The sequence below is a fragment of the Pelobates fuscus genome, chromosome 7 (genome assembly GCF_036172605.1).
Source record: "Pelobates fuscus isolate aPelFus1 chromosome 7, aPelFus1.pri, whole genome shotgun sequence".
Taxonomy (NCBI): domain Eukaryota; kingdom Metazoa; phylum Chordata; class Amphibia; order Anura; family Pelobatidae; genus Pelobates; species Pelobates fuscus.
Window position 1 is genome coordinate 49,282,976 of NC_086323.1, and position 24,451 is coordinate 49,307,426.

Below are 24,451 nucleotides of genomic sequence, written 5' to 3' on the forward strand. Positions count from 1 at the left end.
CTAAAGGGTGACATTTATAAAGATATCCTTGGCACTGTGCCCCTGTGCCCCTGTTCTACTGATTACTGACACACTACATAATCTTTTACAAAATATTCCAGTGTCCTTCAGCCTTTGTCTTTCCAGCTACCTGTAATGTTTAATTATCTTTTTTAATAAGGCAGTTTTCATAACTTAAAAATGTGTGAGATTGCTCTGAACTTTCATTGTTAGTGCACAATCCCTTTGGTTGTACCTCATCCCTGTTATTTACAGAACTGCAAAGGATGAAAAAATAACCAGTAACCCAAATGTTCTAATTTGGTCCAACCACTGGTAAATGCCTCTCTGCTCCTTCGCCAGCCCACCCATGCTGCCTGTTTAATAGTGAAACTAGAATGGTTCACATGCATGCAAATATTACAATAACTAGGACTTTTTCACTTCCCCGCTAACCAGAATAGCGTTTATTTTTTTTCCATTTTCTTCTTTAAAATTCTTAATAGTTATAGAACAAACTATTATGTTTTTGTTTGTTCTAGTATTTTCTCACAGTCTTTATCTGGCACTTTTAAATCTGCCATTGTTTTCAGCCAGTCATGGACTTTCTGGATATTATGTGATATGTAGACCAGTAAAACACATATTGACTAGTAGGTGAAAGAGGGGAAGCAGATGGGCACAGAGGTGTGCCAGGCTGTCACTAGGAGAGGCAAACAGGGCAAATAAGTACTGCCAGGCTACCACTAAGTGGGGCAAGCAGTCACAGAGAGCATGCAAGTGGCATGTGTCAGACAAACCCAGATTGCCAGATTGATCACGTGTTCACAGATTGGCCAGTACAATCCACTGAAACACACAATAGATGTTATGTTTCTCATTACACTCTTCAGCACTGTACAGTAGATAAATACACACATAAATAGTGAAAATTAATATGGCTTGGGCTGAGTGATCTGGACATAATAATAATCAAAGAGATATACAAAAATGTACAGGTCTGTACTGGATCAAGTCTGCCTTCTGCATGGTTGATCATTACAGCTGTGCATCGTGTATTTATGATGTCTCTGCGTGATTATGATGTGGCCATGTAAGTGAGTTATCTTTCAAAAGGATCCGTCAACAACAACAAAAAAATACTATGTTGCAAAGTGCAACAAAATGTACAATGCGGAACAGTGTAAGACCGTTGCCACTCAGAAAGCTCCCATAAGTCTGTGCTAGGCTTAGGTTGGCATAGAATTATGGAAATATTAGCCCAACAGAGTAAGAGGTGAGGTGCAGTATGACACTTCTAGTGTAAGGCAAGTACAGAAAAAAAAAAACCAAAAGAAAAAAAGTTTAATCAATTCAGGGAAGGAAGGGCAGTATAAGGTAGTAGAGCAACCTCAGCGCCACCTAGAGGTCTAAAATGTATCAACCAAAAATTCTAAAACAACATACAAATGTTTTTTTTTTTTTTCCTTTTGTTATCACTGTGGTTTATTCTGGAGCTGTTTCTCAGGTTAAGGTCACCTAATATAAAACAATTACTTTGGAGTGTGCAAAAGAAACAGCCTTGCGGGTCAATTCCATAATTGTTTCAAAACTTTATAAATGGATGTACTGGATTTACCTTTGCAGCAGCTACATAACTTGCCTGCCCTTATAACAATACCAGTGAATACATCCTCAATGGCATCTTGACATGGTGTGATTTCACAGCTTACAGATTCTTTGGATGTTTTAAGGACACCACGGAATAGCTCTAAAGCTAAAAGATTTATGTTCCTGCTGCAACACTTCATTCACCTGGGAGAAACAGCAGCACCTACTCAGAGCTTAGCAATAACCCTTGAATCTCTCACTAACAAGCAGAGCACGTACATTCCTTTTATTTCAGTTAAAACCCTTGGATAAACTCGCTGTATGTGCCAGAGTGTAAGCTCCTTGAGCAGATTCCTAAACTGCTCCATCACAATTTCTTGCCAAGCTCATTCTCTCTGCTTTATAACGACATAACTATGTAACCACGTTCTGGGAAAGTATTAAATCAAAGAGCTGAGTAGCCACGTTTATTAAAAAAAAATTAAACATAATTTTATGTTCAATTATTCTGGGGAAATTTGCTCCAAAATATTGTTTCAGATGTCTGCCCAGTGGTTGTACCCCCTACATACTATACTCTTTCCAATTCAAGTGCCGCATGTCGAGGTTTCAGACCCTGTTTCTAGTGTGATGTGATGTGAGCAATATTTGTGTCAAAACATATCCAGGCCTATTCTAAATAAATATCCCTCATAGAAGAAAGAGCGCCCTTAGTACTTATTTTGTGGACCTAAAGGCAGGAGCCTGGCAATTTACCTGCATTAAACCAAGTGGGTTGCTTTTCATATATTTACCTGCACTATTTGTCACATGTGCCCTTTTCAATGTAGAATGTCCCTTTTGTTGTTATGTGACATTAATTGTGAGCAGATGGGCATGAGGAGGGGAGGGAGCGAGCTAATCTTATAAATTGCAGAGAGCTCTTAAATGTCAAACATTGGCCCCCTGAGGCAGAACATACATTTATGGATAACAATATGTGTTGACAGCCAGCAAGGATAATCCAGTTTGATAGGTAATAGTCAACACTATGGTCGACTCTCTATGATATAAATATACCTTTTTTGTTAAAAGTTTTTTGTCGATGTTCGTGAAGGCACTTCATAGGCTGGGGGTCAAAGTCCTAATGCTTACTTGTGTCATTATACCCCACTCCCCTTACCCTGTACTCACTGAGCACCTTTTGTTCCTGCATGTCTAATTTGTCTTGTTGCAACTGTTTGTTAGTTCACCTATTGTACAGCAATGCAACATTTGTTGGTGCTTTCTAAGCAGTGATAGTAGTTGCAAATGCAATAGAGTTATGCAGTTACTGAACCACACTGTGGTAATGTCTTCCACGGAACCATAGTTCAACAGTAATTAAAATAATCGGTGAAATCCATTCCTTGTAAACTCAATATAAAATTAGTCAAATAACTTCTATGGAACATTATTACACCTAATAATGACATTTTTCACACATAACCACAGTGTGTTATATGATGAGACTATTTCCACGGAGCCCCAATTTTGTAAAATATAGGAAATACATAATATTACCAAATTTTTAGCATGTAAAGAAGCATTTGGACAAATCGAGCCTGGTAGGTTCCATTGGATTCATCTCCAAAAATTACATAACTCTTTCAATTTAGATTCATATTTCCAATGTTTTTCTGTAACATTTCGAGTAAAAAATATCACTGATAAATTCTCCAAAAAATCAGGCCCAATGAGTGATATTATGCCTTAACACAGCTGTCATTACCTTTCCCAATAAAGTGCAGAAGCTGTCAATCACTCTCACATACACAAATACCTTTAAGACGATATTATGATAAGAAGACTAATATCTTTAAGAAGAGATTTACCAAGAATAAGATTGATGCTAACTGTCTTTCAGTGATAGAGCAGTTTTATTTGTTACATAATCCTTTTAGATTTTAAATTGTACCATAGCTATAGTTTGCTATTAATTGTGAGCAGGATATAACTGCTCCTTCACAATAAACGATATCCTCCTGAATGTGAATAATAGTTTTATATAAAAAAGTAGACTTCTTTGTATGATCCGATCTCAGAAGAGGATGTCATATCACACAGCTCTCTGGTTCTTGTAACAAGAATGCCAGCTCGTTATGCAAATTGCCCAATTTACCGCTGGCACGCAGCTCAGCCTGACTGTGTCCCAAGCTAATATTATTCTCGCTATTCATTCCACTTTGGTTCCTGCCTGAAGCCTGCGCGCTAATTATGATAATGAGCATATCTGTGACACTTCAATTAAGATATCATTATAAATAGCACTTATCACACACAACTACCCATATGAGGGTCTTCCTGGCAGAAAACAGGTTAAAATCTAGAGTGACTGATCGAACAGGTTCAGGAAATATCGACTTTCTTTTAAATCTTCTTAGCGCCCTTAGGCGCAGATGTCTTTTTCTGTATAAAGTGGGAAGCTTGAGAAAAACAAGAAGGAATCAATACGTTTTATGGGTTGTGAAGACTCATTCATTTTGCGAATCCTATTTATGGCATGGCTCTCACATTCATATAATTAATAACTTGGATCGTTATGGATTGTTCTGCTAGTTTATTCCATTAAAATGCTGCTATTTGTTTCAAAACTCGGTATCTTGCTCTTTTCTGCCACATTGGTTTTTGACAGCTGTGAGACCGCGTGTCTATAGACAGATGTTCCTAATGTTCGGATGGAATGAGATTATGTGTCTTCCAATCTTATTTCCCACTTCCAATCGTATTCCCATAAGTGGATTTGCCCGAACGATGCTGTCACACTTCACTGGACTGAATGACCAAACTGTCTACTGGTTTTATCTCGAAGTGATGTGCAGCAATGCCTGCTTTATCCTTTATTCTATATCACCTTTCCCGTATCAATATTTTTTTTGTGCTAGCGTACAAATCCCTTGCCAATCAAGTGGAAATGTTGTAATAGAAAATATATCCTGAAATAAAAATAATAAAAAAAAAGATATTGTACGTTGTTCCTTTAAAAGACCAGTTACCGCCATGTGCTACGTGATACTGTAGCAATTTTAAATGCCAGGGTAATTCAATTTAAAGTTTAATGGCCTGAATTATGGCAGATAGTACTCACTTTAAACATGTAGGTGGCATTCATCTAATGGCCAATTTCCTTATAAAATGCATCCAGCTTAGGTCTGCCTGTTGTGATATTCCTGCTTAATTTCTGTCACTGCATCATTTTCTGACAATCAGATCAATTGAATGAAGCATTCTCAACCCTATCAGTTAATTAGAGCCATACAGCACCCTCCCTTGTTGGTCTTTATGGCTACAGTAAAGTGTGTTTAAATAGAGTTTTGTGGAAATAAGCTGATGCAAGGGGAACTGTAAATTCAACATAACAGAGTTAAAGTGATAGTAAAGATTGCAGGTAAACTAGCAATTAAACTCTTATTTAAATGTCTTTTAAATTGGGAAACGAAAACATTGCTATCTTACATTATTTATGGTTTCCTTTTAAGAAGAGAAGGGTAGGGGAGAGGAGAGGGAACAAAGAGAGAGGGCAGAGGAAACAAAGGTGAGAAACGAGAAATGAAAACGTTAAATAGAAATAAAATAACACACTAGACAGCAGGTAAGAGTTAGATAGAAAGACAAAACAAAGTTATACACTGGGAGAGAAAGCAAAGGTGACAGGCGGAGGAGAGAAACAGAGATCAATAGGTGTGATTAAAGAAGAGAGTGACAGGAAAGAGTAAATAAACAGAGACAGGAAATAATGTTGAGAAGGGAAACAGTAAAAGAGACAGACACGAGAGTCAAGGGAAGGTAAAAAGTTATTTGAAGCAAAAAAAAAAAAATGATAGGCAGACGATATCCAACAAAAGAAGATAATGTGAAAAGAAGATTTTGGTGGAGAAAATGCAATGACAGACAAAAGAAAGAAAATTAACAGCACTGACAGGAAGGAGAAAGAATGTGAAAAATGGAGAAGATAAATGAAAAGATTGCCTGGGAAGAGAAACTGAAGTAATAGAGATACAGGGTTTATGGGTTGGGAAATTAAAACATTTCGGACCTTAATGGTGTGGGATTAGGAAGGGTAATTGGCAAGATCGTGGGCAACAAATTGTTTAGGGAAGAGAGATGGTGAAGGTAACTGACAAGGTGAGGTGGGAGAAACAAGTGTTTTATTAAAATAGAGAAAAAGGTTGTGGGTAAAGAGTGTGGAGATAAAGTGTGGGGAAGAGGAGGTGCAAAGCAAAGTAGGAAACAAGGTGTCAAACCCATTACCTGATGAGGGCAATATTGCGAAAGAAGTGAGCAAAACTTTCTGCTGAAGATAAAAACAAATGATCGGTGGAGAGAGGGAAGGGTAATGGAATAATTAACAATGGCCTAGATTGGACTATGTTAACTAGAACCATTAACACAACAAACAGATCCAACAGTACATTGCTAGTGACACATTAAAGGCATTAATTTGTGCATTGGTGAAATTCGATGGAGGCACTGCAGTCATAAGAAAAATACTAGAACAATACTTCAAAGCAAATGCATCGGACAATAGTAGAGTTGTGAACAGTTCTTCTGAAACTGCTAGAAAAAACTGGGCATTTGATTCAACTTGTATATATTCTATTGGTATTAGACATGTGCAATACGTTTCGGTCCGAATATGAATTTGGACGAATTTTTGGGCAATTTGGACATTCGGGTACTTCCGAATGGCTGAATTGCCGAAGTGCTGAATTGCCGAGGTCCCGAAGCTCCGAAATTACCGAATTTCCGAAGTGTCGAACTGCTGAAGTGTCGAAGTGCCGAAGTTGCGAAGCACAGTATTGCCTAAGTACTAATATACTTACCCAGTGAAAGAAGAAGAATGTTACATAACAAATAAAAAATTAAATAAAAAGTATACAAACATTCAGGATTCAGCTGTAAGCATTTGCAACACTTACAACAATCAAGTAACATACATTCATATAAAATGTAAGTTACTTAGCCAGTCAATGTAATGACAGGAATGAATAAGTAGATTAAAGATTACTTAGTATTAGTAAATTATGCCCCTACTCACTATACCGCGCGTAGGGGTATGTCTATTAAACAGTGAGCAGCCTATGGCTGCTCACTGTTAAAAAAAAAAAGTCCCCCAAAGTGCCGAAGTTCCGAAGTGTTGAAGTGCCGAATTGCCGAAGTCCCGAATTGCGAAATCACGAATTTCAGAATGCTGAACCGAACCGAAAATTTTCCCCATGCACATGCCTAATTGGTATTTTCAAATTAATTGGAAAGCTGTGGCTATCTCCATGTTCCACTAGTCACACTCTTATTGGCTTTAAGATGAAATTGCAGAAGATTAGCTACTGTTCAACAACATGAGTCAACTGAAACACAAAAGTGTATGGAAGGGCTAAGGGGAAGGGTCATAACATGGGCAGCATTCAACCAAGGGGGATGAGGGTCCCTATATCCCCATCAAAAAAATATGTTATAGAAGAAGTCATGAAAAAAGGGTGGTACTTGCACCAGAAAATATCTACAAATAACAGGGAACAAAAGCTTGCAAGTAAAGCTATACAAGTGACTTGAAATAACCGATTTGATGGCGAAACACGTTGTGGCTGAATTTTGTGATGTGTTTGCTTTCATTGGTACTACTTGGCCCCCAGCAGCACCCCATTTAAGCATGTTTAGGTGAGTGCAGCCAGCCCCTTGCTTTCATTGGTAATACATTCCTGGATTTTAAAGTCTCCTGGCTACTCCTTTGGATATCTGGAATGCTTACATATCCTAGATGGGGATAATATCACCTATGCCTAAAATATTTGAGCAGGTGCTGTTCTAACAATTGTAAGTATATTATTTTCTGAAATGTTTTTTATGCATAAATATACAGAGAGCACTGTATTATTTCTTTTATATTTCATATCCAATTTCCATCTTGGAGACATCTGCTGCTTACATATCCCAGAACTGAATTATACTGCTCAACACTGCACAACTAGAGCTTTCAAGAAGCTGTTTTTTATGTGAGTGGCCATTTGTCCTATTTATTTTTATTACTATGAGATCTTTGGACACAACACTATTGTTTTCTGTTATATGCATTTATATGAATTTTTGGGGGTATAATCCTTTCTTCCATACTTTGAAGACCACTACCAAAAGACATAGTTGCTAACCATTACTCCAACACCTTGACGATTGAGGTGAGAATCTATTTATTTTTATCCTCCACCAGGGACTTGCTGACAATCTTTTGGTTCTTGTTATTTGTAGATGTGTGTTAGTTCAACTACCACACTCTATTTTTAACTTAAGACAATTGTCTGAAGAATCTTATATTGTCTTTTGAGGAGTCCAGTATAGCTATTGACGTCACCTGTTCTGATGTTGTGGGGCCTGATAATTCTTAAATTATGCTGAAAGTCGTGGGTGGTCTGTGGTCTATATAGACTTAACAAGGAAACTGGATATAGGTATTCTGGTTTAGTAGAGACTGTTTTGGATGGGAGCAGATTCCTATCCATAGCACAGTTCTCCGTTTAACCTTGGAATTGGGGTTTGTTTATGTTGGTTGTAGATATCCTACCCATTATGAATCAGAAACTATGTAACAACCAAAACCCAGCTGACTAAACATCCGTGAACTTAGTTCCTTAGTTAAAATGGGCCTTTGTTAATTATTGTGTATACTAAAGAGGATTACTCCCAGATGTCTACTTCATGAAAACTTGATGCTTAGTGAATAAACTGACCAGGAGTGGTGGAAATGATAGTTCAACAGCAGTTTTATCGTGCTCCGTATTAAACAAATTACATTCAAAGTAAAATACATGGGAGCAATTTTATGTGTCTCAAGACATTTATGTTTTTCAGAATTAACTGGCATAGAATGGTAGCATTGATGTCTAGTAAGTTACATGCAATGAATAAATAAAGACAATATTCCTCCTTCTGTGTGGGTTCTATAACGATGCTCTTAGCCAGCCTAATTACTGTTGAAAATTGGTGCATATTAATGATGATGAAAATGAATGAAATACAATGCAAAAAGAGAAACACTTACAAAGCCATAATTTAATTATTGACAGAAAAAGACTAAAGTCATCTGAGAATCAAACTTTAGTTTGTAATTTAACAATGCTATATAGTTAGAAGAAACGAGGGTGGGCGGGAGGAGTGCGGGTGGGTGGGTAGAGCAGAGTAGAAATTAAGATTCTTAGTTGCAGGGATTGAAGTTTGATTCGGCCAGTACAATAGTCACAATATTTGCAAAAAAACATAAATGTTTCTGTAACGAACGCTGGTATGACAGGTACCCGTTTGCCTATTTCCTCCCGAACTGCTAGAGCCACAGTGATTATAGCTCGCAATTCGGATGTTGGTTCGAACGCTTCTCCAGACGAATTACAGCCCCCAAGTATATTCTCCCAGCCAAGTAGACAGGTACCCAAACATCAGTCGAAACTAGATGAACGGTGTAACAGGAATGCTTTATTCAGGGTAACCGCCTCCCTTTTATGCACTGAACAATGCTTTCAGTTGACATATTCCAGGGGAATTCCCCACTGGACCTGAGAGGGGACAGTGACAAAATACATTCTGTAAGTCTATTGGCTCTCAGGTCCAGGACACTCCTACATACCATAATAGCATTTCCCCCTGCACTGGGGAGATAATTGAGTCAAGTAATTTACTAAACTCAATTATCTCCCAACACAAAAAAAACATACATTTTGGTAAAACAAACGAAAGTACCCAAATAACAGTGTCTTTGCAGTTTCCAATATTTGCATACCCGTTATAGTCCTCTGATTACTAGATCATTATTCTATTTAAAGAAAATAAAAAAAATATACATATCCGATCTGCCGACCATGAAGTTATCAGTCCTGATGTCTTTGGTCCAACCAGGTGTTTCTCCTTGAAAACCATAGAGAACAAACGTCCATGTGTGGCAATCACTTCCAGCTACCAACCCTTTGGTTTCCTATGAGAAGTATTAAATCCAGTTGCGCCAGGATTTTAGAGAGTAGTGATTGGTCGGTATAAAGCAACAATGTTGTAAAAGGAGCTCAATAACCACAGTCTATAAGCGATCATGTTTTTGCTGCAGTATTAAATAAATTATGTGTTGGTTGAACAGTGAAGATGTCATGGACTTTAAGCAATATACATTGCACTATACTATGTTGCAGTAGCTTTGTCCTCATGCGTCAATGTCAAATACCATTTACATGATGCTAAATGAAGAGATTTTCTAATCAGATTTTTATAGGATTTTTTAATTTGCCAATAATTCTTATGCATAGAGACTAATGTATAATATGTAGCAAATTAAATATAACAGGTAACATTTTAATTGATAAACACTGAGAAGTGCAGTTAATCCAGTTTTTACTAGACTTGCTTGGTGAGAAAATTTGGTTCAGCTAAACCATTTTTTTCAGTGCAGTACAGCAGAATTATTAGTACCAGAAACTGATTCAGGAAATGAGACAGACGAACGAAAATGGGGTGAAAATGGAATCATCATATATACATATTTACAGCACAAGGAATGGCAAAGCGGACAAGACAAAGAGTAGGGGATTAGAATAAGTTATAAGCATAAACTGATTATCAGTTTGGGTGCAATTTGGAACATGTAACGAAAAATTAGCCTTGAGGAAGTCAGTATTTCTTTTAAGCTTTTAGTACGGAGCACCACTCACATTACTGCTAGCATAGATTCATGTTTACTACATTCCACATGGGTTACGGTATCAGTATACTAATTATATATGATTTATTTATTAAATGTATAACAAATAAATATAGTTTTTTTTTCTGGTCTTTTTTTTTTTTATTGGTCACTTCTCACTTGATCATTTAATGACTGTCCGCTCGGCATCAATCATCTTTTTGGGGCCACGGGTGGAATTCAGAAGCATGAGCCGATAAGGAAATTCGTGGGCATTGCGTGATCATTTTGGCTTGGGATTCAGGCACATTTAGTCTCAGAGTTTGGGAATTTGTCCAATCACCTGATTGCCTCAAATTCAGATGAACTGCAGTTTGGACGCGAAATGAATATGCAAGTCTAGTCTTTATGTTTGACATTAAAGGATTCATCCTAACTGCATGTGCTTATAATAAAACTCTAAGTACAGCTAGTCATTATTCTCTCCCCCTTGGGGCTATTCTCCATTAAATGCTAAACCCGGTCTCACATTTTAAATCTCAATTAATAGTCACATTCTACTTTGGGTATAACATGAAATCTGTGCAAAATATTTAGCAGCTCCATAAATAAAATAAGAAAACAAAAAAACAGCCATGCAAACAGTCTGTACATAGTGTTACCTCTATAGAGCTGTTTACAGGAGAATAGACACCAAATACCCAACGTTTCGGCCTATAAAGCATTTTCAAAGTCTATATGACCTCACTGTTTGCCCGTTTATTATATAGGGATATAGATGGTAGAAATATCAAAGTGAATTCTGGAGGACTACTACTTAACTACAGTTAAGGGGAAAGGAATACAGGGAACTGTATATCACAACTGTTCTGTGCAATAGAGATGATATATTTTTATTTTCAGAGTGTCATTAAGCAGGTATCCATGGGCATTTAAATGTCTAGGAGATGATAAACTACATTCTGAAATGGATGACAAGGCAATATGTTTTTGAACATTTTTGTCCTATCATTAGCAAGGTTTCTGGAGAAGCATATGTAAAATGTAATAAAATTGTGAATTGTTGTGAAACAGGGTGAATTAAAAAAATATATATTTTTTTTAGGCCTAACCAGCTATATAAGAAAATTTCTCAAATTCAGAATTTTAAATCTACTTTGAATTTTGACAATTCACACATTACTCGATAACTTAGATAGTAACATTTATTTTAACATAGGATGCATAGCAGGACACAAATTTAGATATAAGAAGTATAAGTAAGAGAACGCAACTCAGTACAGACTGCAAATATATGTAGAGGGAGCAAAAAGCTAGAATAACCACTTTCCCAAGTCAAACACCAACTGCACACCGATTAGCAAAATTAATGATAAAAAAAGAAAGAATAATCTTTATTTCATATAATTATATCTATATATACTTATATATATATAGATATATATTATGTAGAAGTAACTAATTGGTGTAGCATCAATAGTTCTTTCAAAAGTAATCAAAAAATAATAACTCATACACAATAATGTGTAATATTGTAACATTTATGTTTTATTTCTTTAAAGCATTACAGTATATTTGGTTTTAATTGACTTTGTTGTGATAGACTATTTATCACACTTTGTATGCATTTTTTATTTGTATTTGTTCCTGGTACACGTAACTTCAGATCTGGACAACTATTTACCAGAATATCCTTGGTGGGGATTATGCCACCCATGCGTAGATATCTAAGCGACTTAATGCTCTATCAAATGTGAGTAAAATACATTTTTGTACTGCATCACATATTTATGTTTACAGGGAGCACTATTGGATAGTTTCTTCTTCTTTCATATACCTACCTGCACATAAAGATATTCACCTCAAAAGTTATATCCATCGGTGGGGATTGTACTGCTGCAAGCAATCTTTTTAGAGCTAGTTTAAGTTCTATAACATGTGAGTGCTACCTCATATACTACTGTTGTGAGTCCTATTTTTCTGCCAAAACAGTCTGCACTAAATTTTCTCACTTTGTGTCTTGCTACATATATTTGCAAGCACCTTAACCAAGAACCAACATTCCCCAATAATAAAAAAAAACAGCTGGGATTGCAATATTGGACTTTAAAAAAAATAAAAAAATAATATTATTATATTATTCTATCATTTTACACCTTTTGGCGCAATCTGTTTGTTTGTATTTTATGCTGTCTATCTTTATGGTTTGAGGGTATTCCCTATACCCAGTGTTTGCTGCCAAAATCTAGTCAGTTGGTTTAGCACTTAGCACTTACCCATTTTTGTGTTTTCCAGATCATTTGATATGTAAATTGATGTTTAGGGATACTTCAAAACTAAAAGTCTTGTGCTGATGCTATCATCATGGAAATCATTGGAACCAGCAGTCACATTCCATTTGTGATTCCACATCCCCCCCTCCCATTTAAACCTTTGCACCACTTTTCAGAACAGAACATTTTAATACGTCTCCAAACTATTTCTAAATAAACTCACCATCACAGTTACTTACTAAACTGGAAATTGTCAGGCCTGGAAATTTCACAATTTACATTAAAATACTCGAGCTGGAAAAGAGCTGAGTTAGAGATGTTTTCCAATTCATCTATGTTAGTCTAAATCTTTCGAATGCCCAGGCCAATTCCCTACAATTTCTTGTTTGACAAGAACTCTGTAAATATAAAGGTTTTACCTTTTCCTCCTGCATAATTGGATTGTGAATTGCTCACATTCCCAGAGCTCTTCCCTTACTGTATTATGTTAGCAGTTCATTCAGTCACATTGTCAGTGGTTATTTCATATAGCTGTAATGGTGGAAGGATTTCATGTTACCATTTAGCCTTCTAACCCTCAAATATAATCGTGTTCTTCACCAGACACACTAGTTTCAAGATTTATCATTTTCCTGATTATGGTTTTATCTGGATGTTTGGATTGCGGTGGTCGTTGGGAAGAACATGTATTCTTCTCATTTAACCAGCTATGAAATTAGTTTCCAAAGCTCTGCTCATTGTCCTTTTGCCCATTTTTCTACCTATACTTGTTTATGTTTATTTAATGTATTCCAGGTTGTCTGTTTTTGCGGAGATTGTGAAGTATATCACTACGTTGTGTTTTGTCTACACCACTTCATTTGGGGTTGTTTAGATAATTCTTTATGGAGAATCACTGTATTTTACAAAGATGTCCACCATTTTTGCATATGTGTATTTATATACACCGATAACAGATATCTTCTTCCAATTGCCATTTTTTTTTACTTCTATTGAAGTAGGGATTAGTTGTTCCACAATCTAGACAGTAGCGATACTCAGTTTACCATTGAACCAAGATAACTCATTTATGTTTCACCAGATGCCCTCTTCTTCAATATTTGTTGAACTTTTATGAAAATATGTCACCTACCAACCTACCACCCCAAAGAAATGCCAGGGAAGGGCAATAATATGGTCTGGCTCTGCATAATAAAAATTCAGTTTGCATATACCAGGGGTGTCAAGTAGTCATCACTGATACAGGACATTATATTTACAGTTAAATGACATCAGAACATTCATCATTACTCATTTGTTATTCCAGTGGTTATCAACCTTTTTTGAGATAAGTCCAAGTTACATATATGCCATTATCCTGGCTTTCCAGTCTTTCGGTTATAACATTTCCTCAATGACCCATTCTATAAGTTTTATGTAACGTACAACAAATGCATTCCGTGAAACACCAATATTTGTTTTTTTTCCACTGTCAGATGATTCTTTGTTGCACTTAAGAAAGCAGTGGGGCCACAGTAACTAATTATTGTGGACAGGTGCCTTACTGATTAATATGATGAGTCTCTTTCAAACATTGGTGACCCAATGAAATAGCAAAGGTCCCTATATTTTGTCTCAACCCAGGGATTAAGGACCAGTGATGTAATGACAAGTTCAGACTTCTTTTAAAGTACATTTTCCTCGAACAATATTTAATTAAAAAGCCGTTCTTCTCCAGATAATTATTTTACAAAGTTGCAAAGGTCTGCTGGCCAAATTGACATTTCACTTATCTTTATTATTATCTAACAATTTATCTAAGTTGAATGTGTTTCCAAGATAAAACTATACACACTGACAATGCTAATGTTTGTTCTTACTATTTATAAGCCTTTTTTTTTTTTTTTTTTGTTCCAAGTGTATGTTTTGACCATTCAACTAGATAAATACCCGACACATTGTGAGAAAGATCCTTGGTGTGTTGATCTGTCAAAACACATAAAACTGGTTTCAGTCATTTTGACACAAGTGAACAGTTCTTGATAATATAATGTAGGGCAGGGGCAGTACCGTGATTTTGCATAAACGTTTCCTATGACAAATATCTATCTAGTCATACTATAAAGTAAGTACTTTACTATAAGGTAAGATATAAAGTAAGATAAGTGGGGGAAATGTTTCGAACAACCAAATATTTTAGTTGTTAGAAACCAAAGCAAGACATATTGATTAAATGGCTAGTCTTGGCATCCTGGATATTTAAAAATAAAAATGTTGTTTAGAAATATCTGGAGTGCCATGGCTCAATTCAAACTATAATGATGGGTGATCTTTTGCCATTAGAGAAAACATGCGGAAATGGTTAAAATGGCAGTAATGTGCCAGAAATCTTTAAATCAGAGAAGCTTTAATGGAGTCATTTACTGAAGGCCATGGGGACAAACCAGAATAATGCATTGCCCGCTATGAAAAAGGAAGAGTTGACAGAATAGATCTGGATGAATCAGTGGAGTATTACTTCTCCTGTTGTTGCCGCAATGAAAGCTCCAGGGAGAAGGTTCTCTGAATGGAAAGTTGTTAGTGAAATGATGTTCGGAAGATTGCACTAGAGTTAGATGACACTCTATAGCCTTCGCAAGAAAGAAAGTCAAACACACAGCTATCATCCCATAGGAATCTTTTAATAACGTATAGAAAATGCATTAAAAAAGGGTCTATACATCGGCTAATAGCATCCAGGACTAGAGATACAAGATAAAAAGAAGGCAGTTAACCCTTTCACAGGCACCTCTCTCTGCAGTCCTTACTGTGGCAGTTAGTACCTGCATTCCGAACCTTCTTTTTTTTTGTTTTTGCTCTGAATGCATTCTGTCACCACGGCAATGGGATTAAATGCGATCACCTCATTTGGTGCCATGCTGCCAAGCTTTAAGAAACAAGGGGAAGCCATGTATAAAGAGCAAAACTGGCACAGAGGTTCTGCAAATGGAGCAAATACCATGGAAACCGATGGAATCTCTGTGCGGATTGCTCCATGTTTAGAATTTTAAAATCAGATTTGCTATTGATATACATGAGTCCCGGCGTACGTATACTGTTGGACAAGAATTTTTGTACTAGAAGAACAGAGCAACATAAATAATAATGATGAAAATAGAGAAACACATAAAAAAACACTAGATTTGGTTACTTGTAAGAAACATGATTAGTATCGAGCCCATCCCATTTCAACCCCTAGTTTGTAAGGCAATAAGGCACCTCTGTGCCTTTTGACCAATTATGAGCAATGCTTGATCCCACAGGAAGGATCTAGACTGACGTCAAGGATGTTGGAATGAGAAGGGGTGCGTCCTGGGCTGCTTTGTCTTCGGCTTCATGAAAGCAATATCTCCCCCTCCCATTGCAATAGATAGGAAACTATATAGAGAAATCTCCATTCATCAAAAGGATTTGGAGCTACACAAGGAAAAAGGCTAGAGTTTTGGCACACCATTTGTTAACAAGACCATTATTCTTCAGAGTAGTAAGAATATTAGTTCTCTTGGGTAGTAAAAGGAGAGAAAAAAAAGACTGCTGGTCGCACAGAACACAAAGGAAGTCGACAGGTGCACTGTGCCAAGTCCATGTGCAGAGGGTTAAGACTAGCATTAGATAATTAAAACAAGCCAAGAATTCAGGAACTGACATGGAAGGAAATATTAGTAGCTGCTGGAAGTAGAGCAAAAATAAAATATGAATACAGAAGTCAGATAAATGCATATAAATTAATAGTTTTGAACATGATACTGTGGTGGAAAGTCAATATCAAGGTTAACAGCCAGCAGTCCTCCGGCAGTTGTTGGACTAAGGCTACTGCTTGCAAGGCTGTCTGAGGGTGATGGGATAGTCGGACAATAAAAAGAGTTGGAAAGAGGCAGGTATTCATCCAACCAGCATGGGCTTTACAACGGAGTGTGTGCTGGTAAGTACAGGAGCAAAACTTTTTGGAGAATGTTGGCACTGAACAAAAGTGTGGTATGAGGTCAATGTAGGACAAAGGCATATGGGTGACAGGTGAATGATGGCTGGTTTGAGTGTTGTAAGAATGGCAGTGCTGGGCTTGTGGGTATGAATGGGGACAGCACTAGATAAACAGGGTGTGGAGATCTCTGTGCTAAATAGGCGAGAGACGCTCAGAGCTGGATGGATCTCTTTTTCATAGCCCGTTGCTTGTACGGTCTCATCTTCATTTCCACAAATGGGATGGAAAACTCATGGCCCTTCCAGTGATACCAGTTTATTCCCTGTAAAGCAAAGAAAGGAATTAGAGGGATGCGTGAAATTCAGTTAGATAAACTGTATTAACATACCTAAAACCATGGTCTGAAATTCCATAACCCTTTGGGATTACAGTAATTGGGTAATTGGACAAACAAGGGAAAATTCACATAAATGTTTCATTTTGAAACTACAGGGCTTCGACGTATTGGGGCAAAATGAGCAAAATGTGTGCATTTAACAAAAAAGAGTCAGATAATTAAATCTATTTTTTGTTGCGCTTACCAATTCACAATATGATTGCCCAATAATAGTCCTCTTTAATATATCAAAAAAATGTCTGGGAAGAGAAAAGTGACCAGTGCATATCATTCATACAGTTCAGCTCTTATCTTTGGAAATTTTCTTTAGAAGAGACATGTATTCAGGGTCATATATGTCAGCTAGACAATCCAATATAGACCTTCATATAATAAGCTTATGAAATGATTCAGTACTGTTAAAAAACATTCCAAATGATTTATCTGCAGATGCCTCTATTAAAGTCTATGGACATTTTTGTAGATAAATAATTTGGATAGTTTTTCTAACAGTATTGAATCATTTCAAAAGTTTATTAGATCGATGTCATAAGCTCTAGCTCTGATAACTGTAGAATTTTTCTATACCTCAATTTTATTATTGCACACTAACATATCCACATAAAGGTCTCAGTTTAATATTGTTGGATAAGCTATTTCAAATGCTTACATTTTTGAGTAAACCTTTAGAAATAGTTTTTTTTTCTGGTGGTCAAAGCATACATTTAAAAAAAAAAAAAGGCTTATTAATAGTAAGAACAAACATGCATTGTGTAATGCAGTGGATTAGATCTATTAATCAAACAATTACATGGTTGTGATTTTTAAAGAATTTTTTTTTAAATTATCCTATCACACCTAACACATTATCCACAAGTACACAAATTTCTAAATTGTTCGTCCAGACCGTTTATTTGTCTGTCTGTCTGCTTGTCTCTCCATCTATACAAACATACGATGTGCACGCGCACACAGTAATTTTTTAACAAGTTCCGTAGATTAATTAAAATATCACAGATGGTCTTATCAATGCAGAATGCTTTCAAATGTAATTAAACATCTTTCGGCACAAGATAGTTATGTGTGCATTTGTACACAATATATCATTTTCATTGATTTTACCAATATAATAGAGATGTAATTGGAACTCAGCTGTGCTTGTTAGATAAGTACAGAAAACAGTATAACGGGGACGCACAAGCTTAATGATATGCCAGAGCGGAAATCTCCACCTCAAGGTCTTTTAATATACTAAGCTAGTTAATACTGTGAATCTCAAGTCAGATTACAAGGTGGTTTATTGAACCACCTAGTGATGGACCTGGGAATATGCTTTAGGAAATCTTATTTATACATGAGTGGTGTTTTGCTGGCATCATTTTAGATATGTATGCCTTCAGCAGAAATGGTTGACTGATGATATCTTTATGTATGTATACAGATGTCTTGTATTTCTGTTTTATTTTATATATCAACCACTTCACGATGTTAGGACATGTGGTTACGTCCTAACTATGCTGGGTTTTAACGCTGTAAGGATGTATTGACACAACCTTACATTTTGGTGTGAACAGTGTTAAATCCCTCCTCATCAGTGGCGTAACTACCACGGTCGCAGGGGTTGCGGCCACAGCTGCGGCCCTGTGACCGTGGACCGCTGGTGTTTGGTGACCAGTAGGAAGGGAGTGCTGTTCCCCCCCTGCTGCTATGTGTAGTGTGGTCAAGCAGGGTAGCTCTGATAGGAGGTGCTCACTGAGAGAGTCTTTCCTGTCAGACTAGTGTAATGTGAGCAGGTAAATGAGGGGGGGGGGGACCGATGGAGGGGCTGGGGTGTCAGGTAGACCCATGGAGGGGCTCATAGAATGAAATGAGACATATGGAGGGGCTGGTGGCATAAGGAATGAGACACATTGAGGGGCTGAGGGAGAATGAGACCCATGGAGGGGCTAGAGGAGGTAAAAGACACATGGAGGTGCTGGGGGCATGAGACACATGGATGGATGGGGTGGAATGAGACACATGGAAGGTGGGGGTAAATTAGACACATAGATGGGTGTGGGGGATGAGACACATAGAGGTGTTTGGGGTAATCAGACACATGGAGGGACTGGGGGTGAGAATGAGACACATAGAGGGGCTGGGTGAGATACATGGAGGAGTAGGGGGGAAAACACATGGACGGGCTGGGGGAATGAGACACATTGATGTGTTGACGAGGGAGTGAATAAGACATATGGAAGGGCTAGGGGGGATGAGACACCTGGGGGGGGGGGGGGGGGGGGCAAGGGCAATTTTGGAGTTCAGAATTTGTCCATAAGGGCTTGATATATTTTGTTACATTGGCAATAATTATGGTTTTGTATATAGTTTTCATTAATGATTATTTAGTCTTATGTTTTTTAAATCTTGTATAAAATGGTAGCACACAATAATTGTATAAAATACCAGAAGAAGGGGTTTTAGTGGTGTTGAAAGCTTGCAATTCAATGCAAAATATTTTTCCAATAAAAGGTATCCCCCTTTACCTTTAAAAAAAAAAAATATTCTTCCTATTAACATGATTGTTACCTGACTGTGTCGGGACTCTCCATACTTTCCATTCAGGTTAGTTCGGTGACAGTTCTTGAACCACCACGCTCCTTTATAGGACGAGGCACAATTTGTCACAGCAACATCATTGTCTCTGTCTTTGGTGGAGAAAGGGCGCCCCTGGTGGTAGGAAAGGGAATCTCCTTCAAGAAAAAAAATATAAAAAGAACATTTCAGAATTCAAGCAATAATTAGTATTTCCTTGATGCAATACAACAAGCTGTTATATGCTATGATATATAAATATAAATGTCCTGGAGGATTCTGAAACATTGGTATATACCTGCAGTACCATTGTAGTCCCCAATACGCAACTTGTACATACTGCGTGGATCTCCCACATAGAATTTGTTGTAATATGCATATACCCTCTCTTGACCATCACGCATGTCAATTCGGAGTTCATATCTGCCTTGAGAAGTCAGCTGGTGCAGAGTGTCCAATCCTGTTTAGCAGAAAAAATTGACAGCTTACGACCCGTAGCAAACTCTAAAAATAATCATTGCAGCAACATCATATCTAACATGTAATTTTCCAAATAGCCACAGGAGGATTTTGGAGGAACTCTTTAGCCATTTCATTTTCATTGCACTTTCAACGTTCCATCCATAAATGTTCACTGTAGATAATTTACATACGTATTATTGTGTTTTACGCAGCATCACCCCTTGTGCATTAAGCTATCAAGGCTACGCTGAACTGATCTAATGGCAGAACATTTTATTCTTGGGTTATAGCATTACAGTGCCCTTGACATGTGTGGAACTAGAAAATTATGTGAACACAAAATAGACTAAGCATAGGTAATGCTTGTTTTTCTGTGCTAAAAGCAGCATTTTACTATCCAATTACACCTTCATCTGGAGCGTATAAAGTACTTGAAACACAATGACCGCCTCTTACAGCCTATCTTACAATGATATATGCAATGCATTGTATAAGCAACCATTGAAATTGTAGTTTTCAGGGAAATTGTTAATGATAATAAGCTTAGGGTCCGATTATATAGGTTCGCCGGCCAGGACTATTAATAACAGGCTTTTGTGTGATTGATATGACGTTCTTATCAGCTTTCACACAGAGAGGGCAATTACCATTGATACAGTACATGATTACGGCTGATTTTTCTTAGCGCCCGTAAGCCAACTCTCTGCAGAATATGTAACAGAATTCGATTGCATGTTTTCCCCCCTTTCTACCTGTGCAATGGTAATGTTATCTGGCCTAATTTGAAGCTCAGGTACATGCTGCTGTTGTCACTGAGAACAATATGTTATGTGTAACGACACGGTAAAATGATGGGTAAAACCAATAGAAATATTAAAGCCCAAGGCGTTTTATTAACATATATTATTGATCAGTGTATATGTAACCCAGAGGTTCCTGAAATTGAACAGAGATGTATTTATTTATTTAAAAAATATTTGACCAGAATGGATACATTGAGATTTCTCTCATTTTCAAGTATGTCCTGGGTCCACAAAACATTGCATTGTTACAATAGGATACAATATTATAAAAATACAATATACAAACTATATTGTACTGGATCGGAGGTTTTAGAAGGTGGGAACAGCTAGGGAGAGCATTCTACTCAGGTAGGGTGGGAGGTTCCCAGAAATGCTCTTATGCACAAAACTGGAAAGATGAAAAGTGCGTCGGGATTCCAGCGACAGCCAGTTTAGCCCTTTTAACATGTCACAGTGGTGGGTAAAGTAATTACATTCTAGTACAAAGCGGCAGAACAAATTATATAACGTCTTAAGTTTATTAAGGTGGGTTTGCGTTGTGGGTGCATACACTACATCCCCAAACTGACCGGCATTAGCATTTGTTGCACTGTTTCCTTACTGTAGGGCTTAGGGAATTGTTTCTGTACAGGGCGCCTAGTTTTGGGTAAAGTTTTGAAGATATTTTTTCAATGTGAAGGCCAAAGGATAGATTGGGGTCTAGCAAAATACCTAGATATTTAAAAGACTGCTGTCAGTGTGCTATTTGAATTTGTTCTGATACACAATTGTTGATTTTGTAGTTTACGTAATTTAGGTACAGTTCCAAAGATCATTGTAACAGTTTTGTCAGTGTTTAGGAAGAGTTTGTTATCTGCTATCCACTTTTCTCCCTCTGTGAATTGGTTTTGGAGCACAGCCTCAAGCTGCGGTTACTTGTGTTTACTAGCGTAGAGTACAGGGTCGTCTGCATACATGTGTACAGTTGAGGATTTGCAGACGTTAGGCAGATCATTTATAAATAATGTGACTAGCAGGGCACGGAGTATGGAGCCTTGGGGAACACCACATGTGACTGGAAGAGGGACGGAAGCGCTATCAGAAATGGACACATGTTGCAATCGGTCTGAAACATATGATTGAAACCAGGTTAGCGGACGATCACCAATGCCTGAGTTTTTACGTTTTTGCAAAAGAATGCCATGGTCTACTGTGTCAAAGGCCTTGGCAAAATCAATGAAAATAGCTCCAGTTTAGTCTCTTTGTTTCATGCCAATTTGGATGTCATTGCAAACTTTTAAGAGGGCAGTCAAAGTTGAATGATTTGGACGAAAGCCTGATTGATCAGGGGTTAGATAATTTGATCGTTGATAATATTCACATAGTTGCGTGTGGACGCATTCTTCCAAGATTTATGACAATACAGGGACCAATGATATCGGGCAATAGTTAGATACCAAAGTACCACTTTTATGGACAGGTCCAACCTTTGCAGTCTTCCAACGTTTGGGTATGTATCCTGACACCAGGGATTCATTGATAAGGGTAGTGACAGGTTTAGCAATTGCTGGCGCAGTGAGCTTCAACAACATTGCTGGGACTTGATCTGGTCCACACTGGTTTTTCATTTTTAAATTATTAAGAGTTATAGTGTTTTAAAGGAGTAAATTTTATAGACATGTCAACATAAATAACAATGCCCCCTCCTCTCTTTGCTCTGTCATTTATAAAACATGAATAACCCTGTATTGCAATGGTGGAGGCTGGTATTTTAGTTGTTAACCATGAATCTGAGAGTACAATGTTTTTTGGTTTGTAATGGGAACACCAGGCTTGCAGTGCATCCAGTTTAGGGAATAAGCTACAGATGTTGCAGTGCACAAAAGAGAGGCCTTTTTGAGTGGGGAGATTAGGACTAGAAATAGCTGGGGGGACCAGGGTTAGACTCCATATCATTTGCAAGGGCAAGTAACATAAGGCATAGGAATTTGGACATAATTATTGTTTGGCCATAGAGTGAATGTGATACTTTTATTATTTTGTGAGGTGGGGGTAGGGAGACTATTTTTTATAACTCTCCACCAGCACTCGGCAGATACGTTATAGCAATTTGTTTTCCAGTTTGAGGTGTGTGCTTATGGTGGTAGTGATGTGAACAAAATTGGAGTGAGAAAAGGGTTATTAAGGATAATAGTATGGTCATATTTGGATTCAGGTTAGTGGTATGAGGTGTGTAGATGAAAATGAAACACAAATAGTGAAAAATTAAAATTAAAACATAAATCTAAGTATATAATATTGGTGTGTGATATATAGCTATTTGTAGGGAGAGAGTATGTGTTCTACAGGGTTAAGAGATTGGAATGGTGTGCTGATCAGTGTTTGCACCTGTCCTTACATAATATATGCAAATTTTGATATTCGAATGTAAGTGATTTCATAAAGGGGCTTTATATTCAAATATTTAAATTAGTTAAAGTAGTAGCATTTTTTTTTATTTAACTCCACATTTCCTTTTATTATATAATATAATTCTGTGAACCTGTCCCATCGAAACAGTGTTTGAACATTCCTCATCTATTGGAAATCCATGCAGTTTACTGTATCTATAATTTTGCACGCATTGTATTGCTCTGACCTGATTATATATTGTAATTGTATATATATATCATAATAAAATGGAAAAAAAAAACACAAAGCAAAGGAAAACAAAATAAGTCTGTTCAACATGATGAATTAAAAAACATGTATTTTGAACCCTATACTGTTAAAAACACAGTTTAGCACCCCCCACAGTTTAGCTCCACTTTCCCCCTTAAATAATATAAAGCTCACTTTATTTCCAGCTCTGTACTGGACTGCACTAGCCCCACCCTCAATCCGCCTCCTTGGCTGACATCATCAGAATTCACATAGGAAAGCATTGGATTGGCTGAGGTTGTCAATTCTGTTGATCTCAGTCAAGGATGTGCAGCGGGGGCTGGGGGCGAGGTCGAGCCAAACACCCCTCTAGTATATCAGCCTCATAGAGATGCACTGATCAAATGCAGCTCTATGGGGAGCGATCAGTGTCTCCATGCAGAGCATGGAGATGTTGAATGGCATCTAAGGTGTGACCACTAGAGGTGTTCCTAGGCTGTAAATACAGTAGTATCACATATTACTATTACTATATTAGACAGTAGTATATTAGTTTAGTATATTACTATACTTACCAGAACAACTACATGAAGAGTCTCCAGCTATTTTTAGCTTGATGAAACACCCACCTCATAGACATCAGTCCACCAACAACTGCCTACAGTAAATTGTTTACTAATATCACTACCTTCCTCAGAGCAAGATATACCTGTTTGACATGGGAGGAGCATAACATAGTTTTTTAACATTAAGACTGAACAATGGCTTAATGAGCTAGTTTAACTATTGAAAAATAGTTTGCCTATTTACTGCCATTTTCATAATTTGGACCCTTGTTAAAATAGCTGCCTTGGTGTGTTTTTTATTTGTTTATAATCAAGATTGTGAACCAGACAAAGCACAGGTTCCATAGATTAGAAGACTTTATTACCTCGTTGGTAATTTTTTAAATTTCTTTACTGATCTCAGTGGAAACATATTATTTCACCATAACATTAGCTTGCAATGGCACGGTATCGAGACCATCAGACAAGTCCAATTATGTTTGCAACTGCCAATTATGCTCTTGAATAGATTGCTAATTCTTTCCTTAATTGATTTGATGAGCTGTTTCATCCGTTTTACGAATGTCTCTATAGTGAGAGAATGCAAGGAATTATTATGATC

At 37.2% G+C, this 24,451-nt stretch overlaps 1 protein-coding gene across 2 annotated transcripts in view; it reads right to left on the reverse strand.

The window, feature by feature from the left end:
* Positions 1-15,156: 15,156 nt before the first annotated feature.
* The window catches only part of TNR (tenascin R), a 450,249-nt gene continuing 440,954 nt past the window's right edge, over positions 15,157-24,451 (reverse strand). For both annotated transcript variants that reach the window (XM_063428241.1, XM_063428240.1), the window contains exons 21-23: positions 19,699-19,860; positions 19,395-19,558; positions 15,157-16,772 (exon numbers count right to left, since the gene is read on the reverse strand). In XM_063428241.1, the coding sequence (XP_063284311.1) occupies positions 16,662-16,772; positions 19,395-19,558; positions 19,699-19,860 (437 nt within the window). In that variant the 3' untranslated portion in view covers positions 15,157-16,661. The remainder of the gene's footprint in view (positions 16,773-19,394; positions 19,559-19,698; positions 19,861-24,451) is intronic.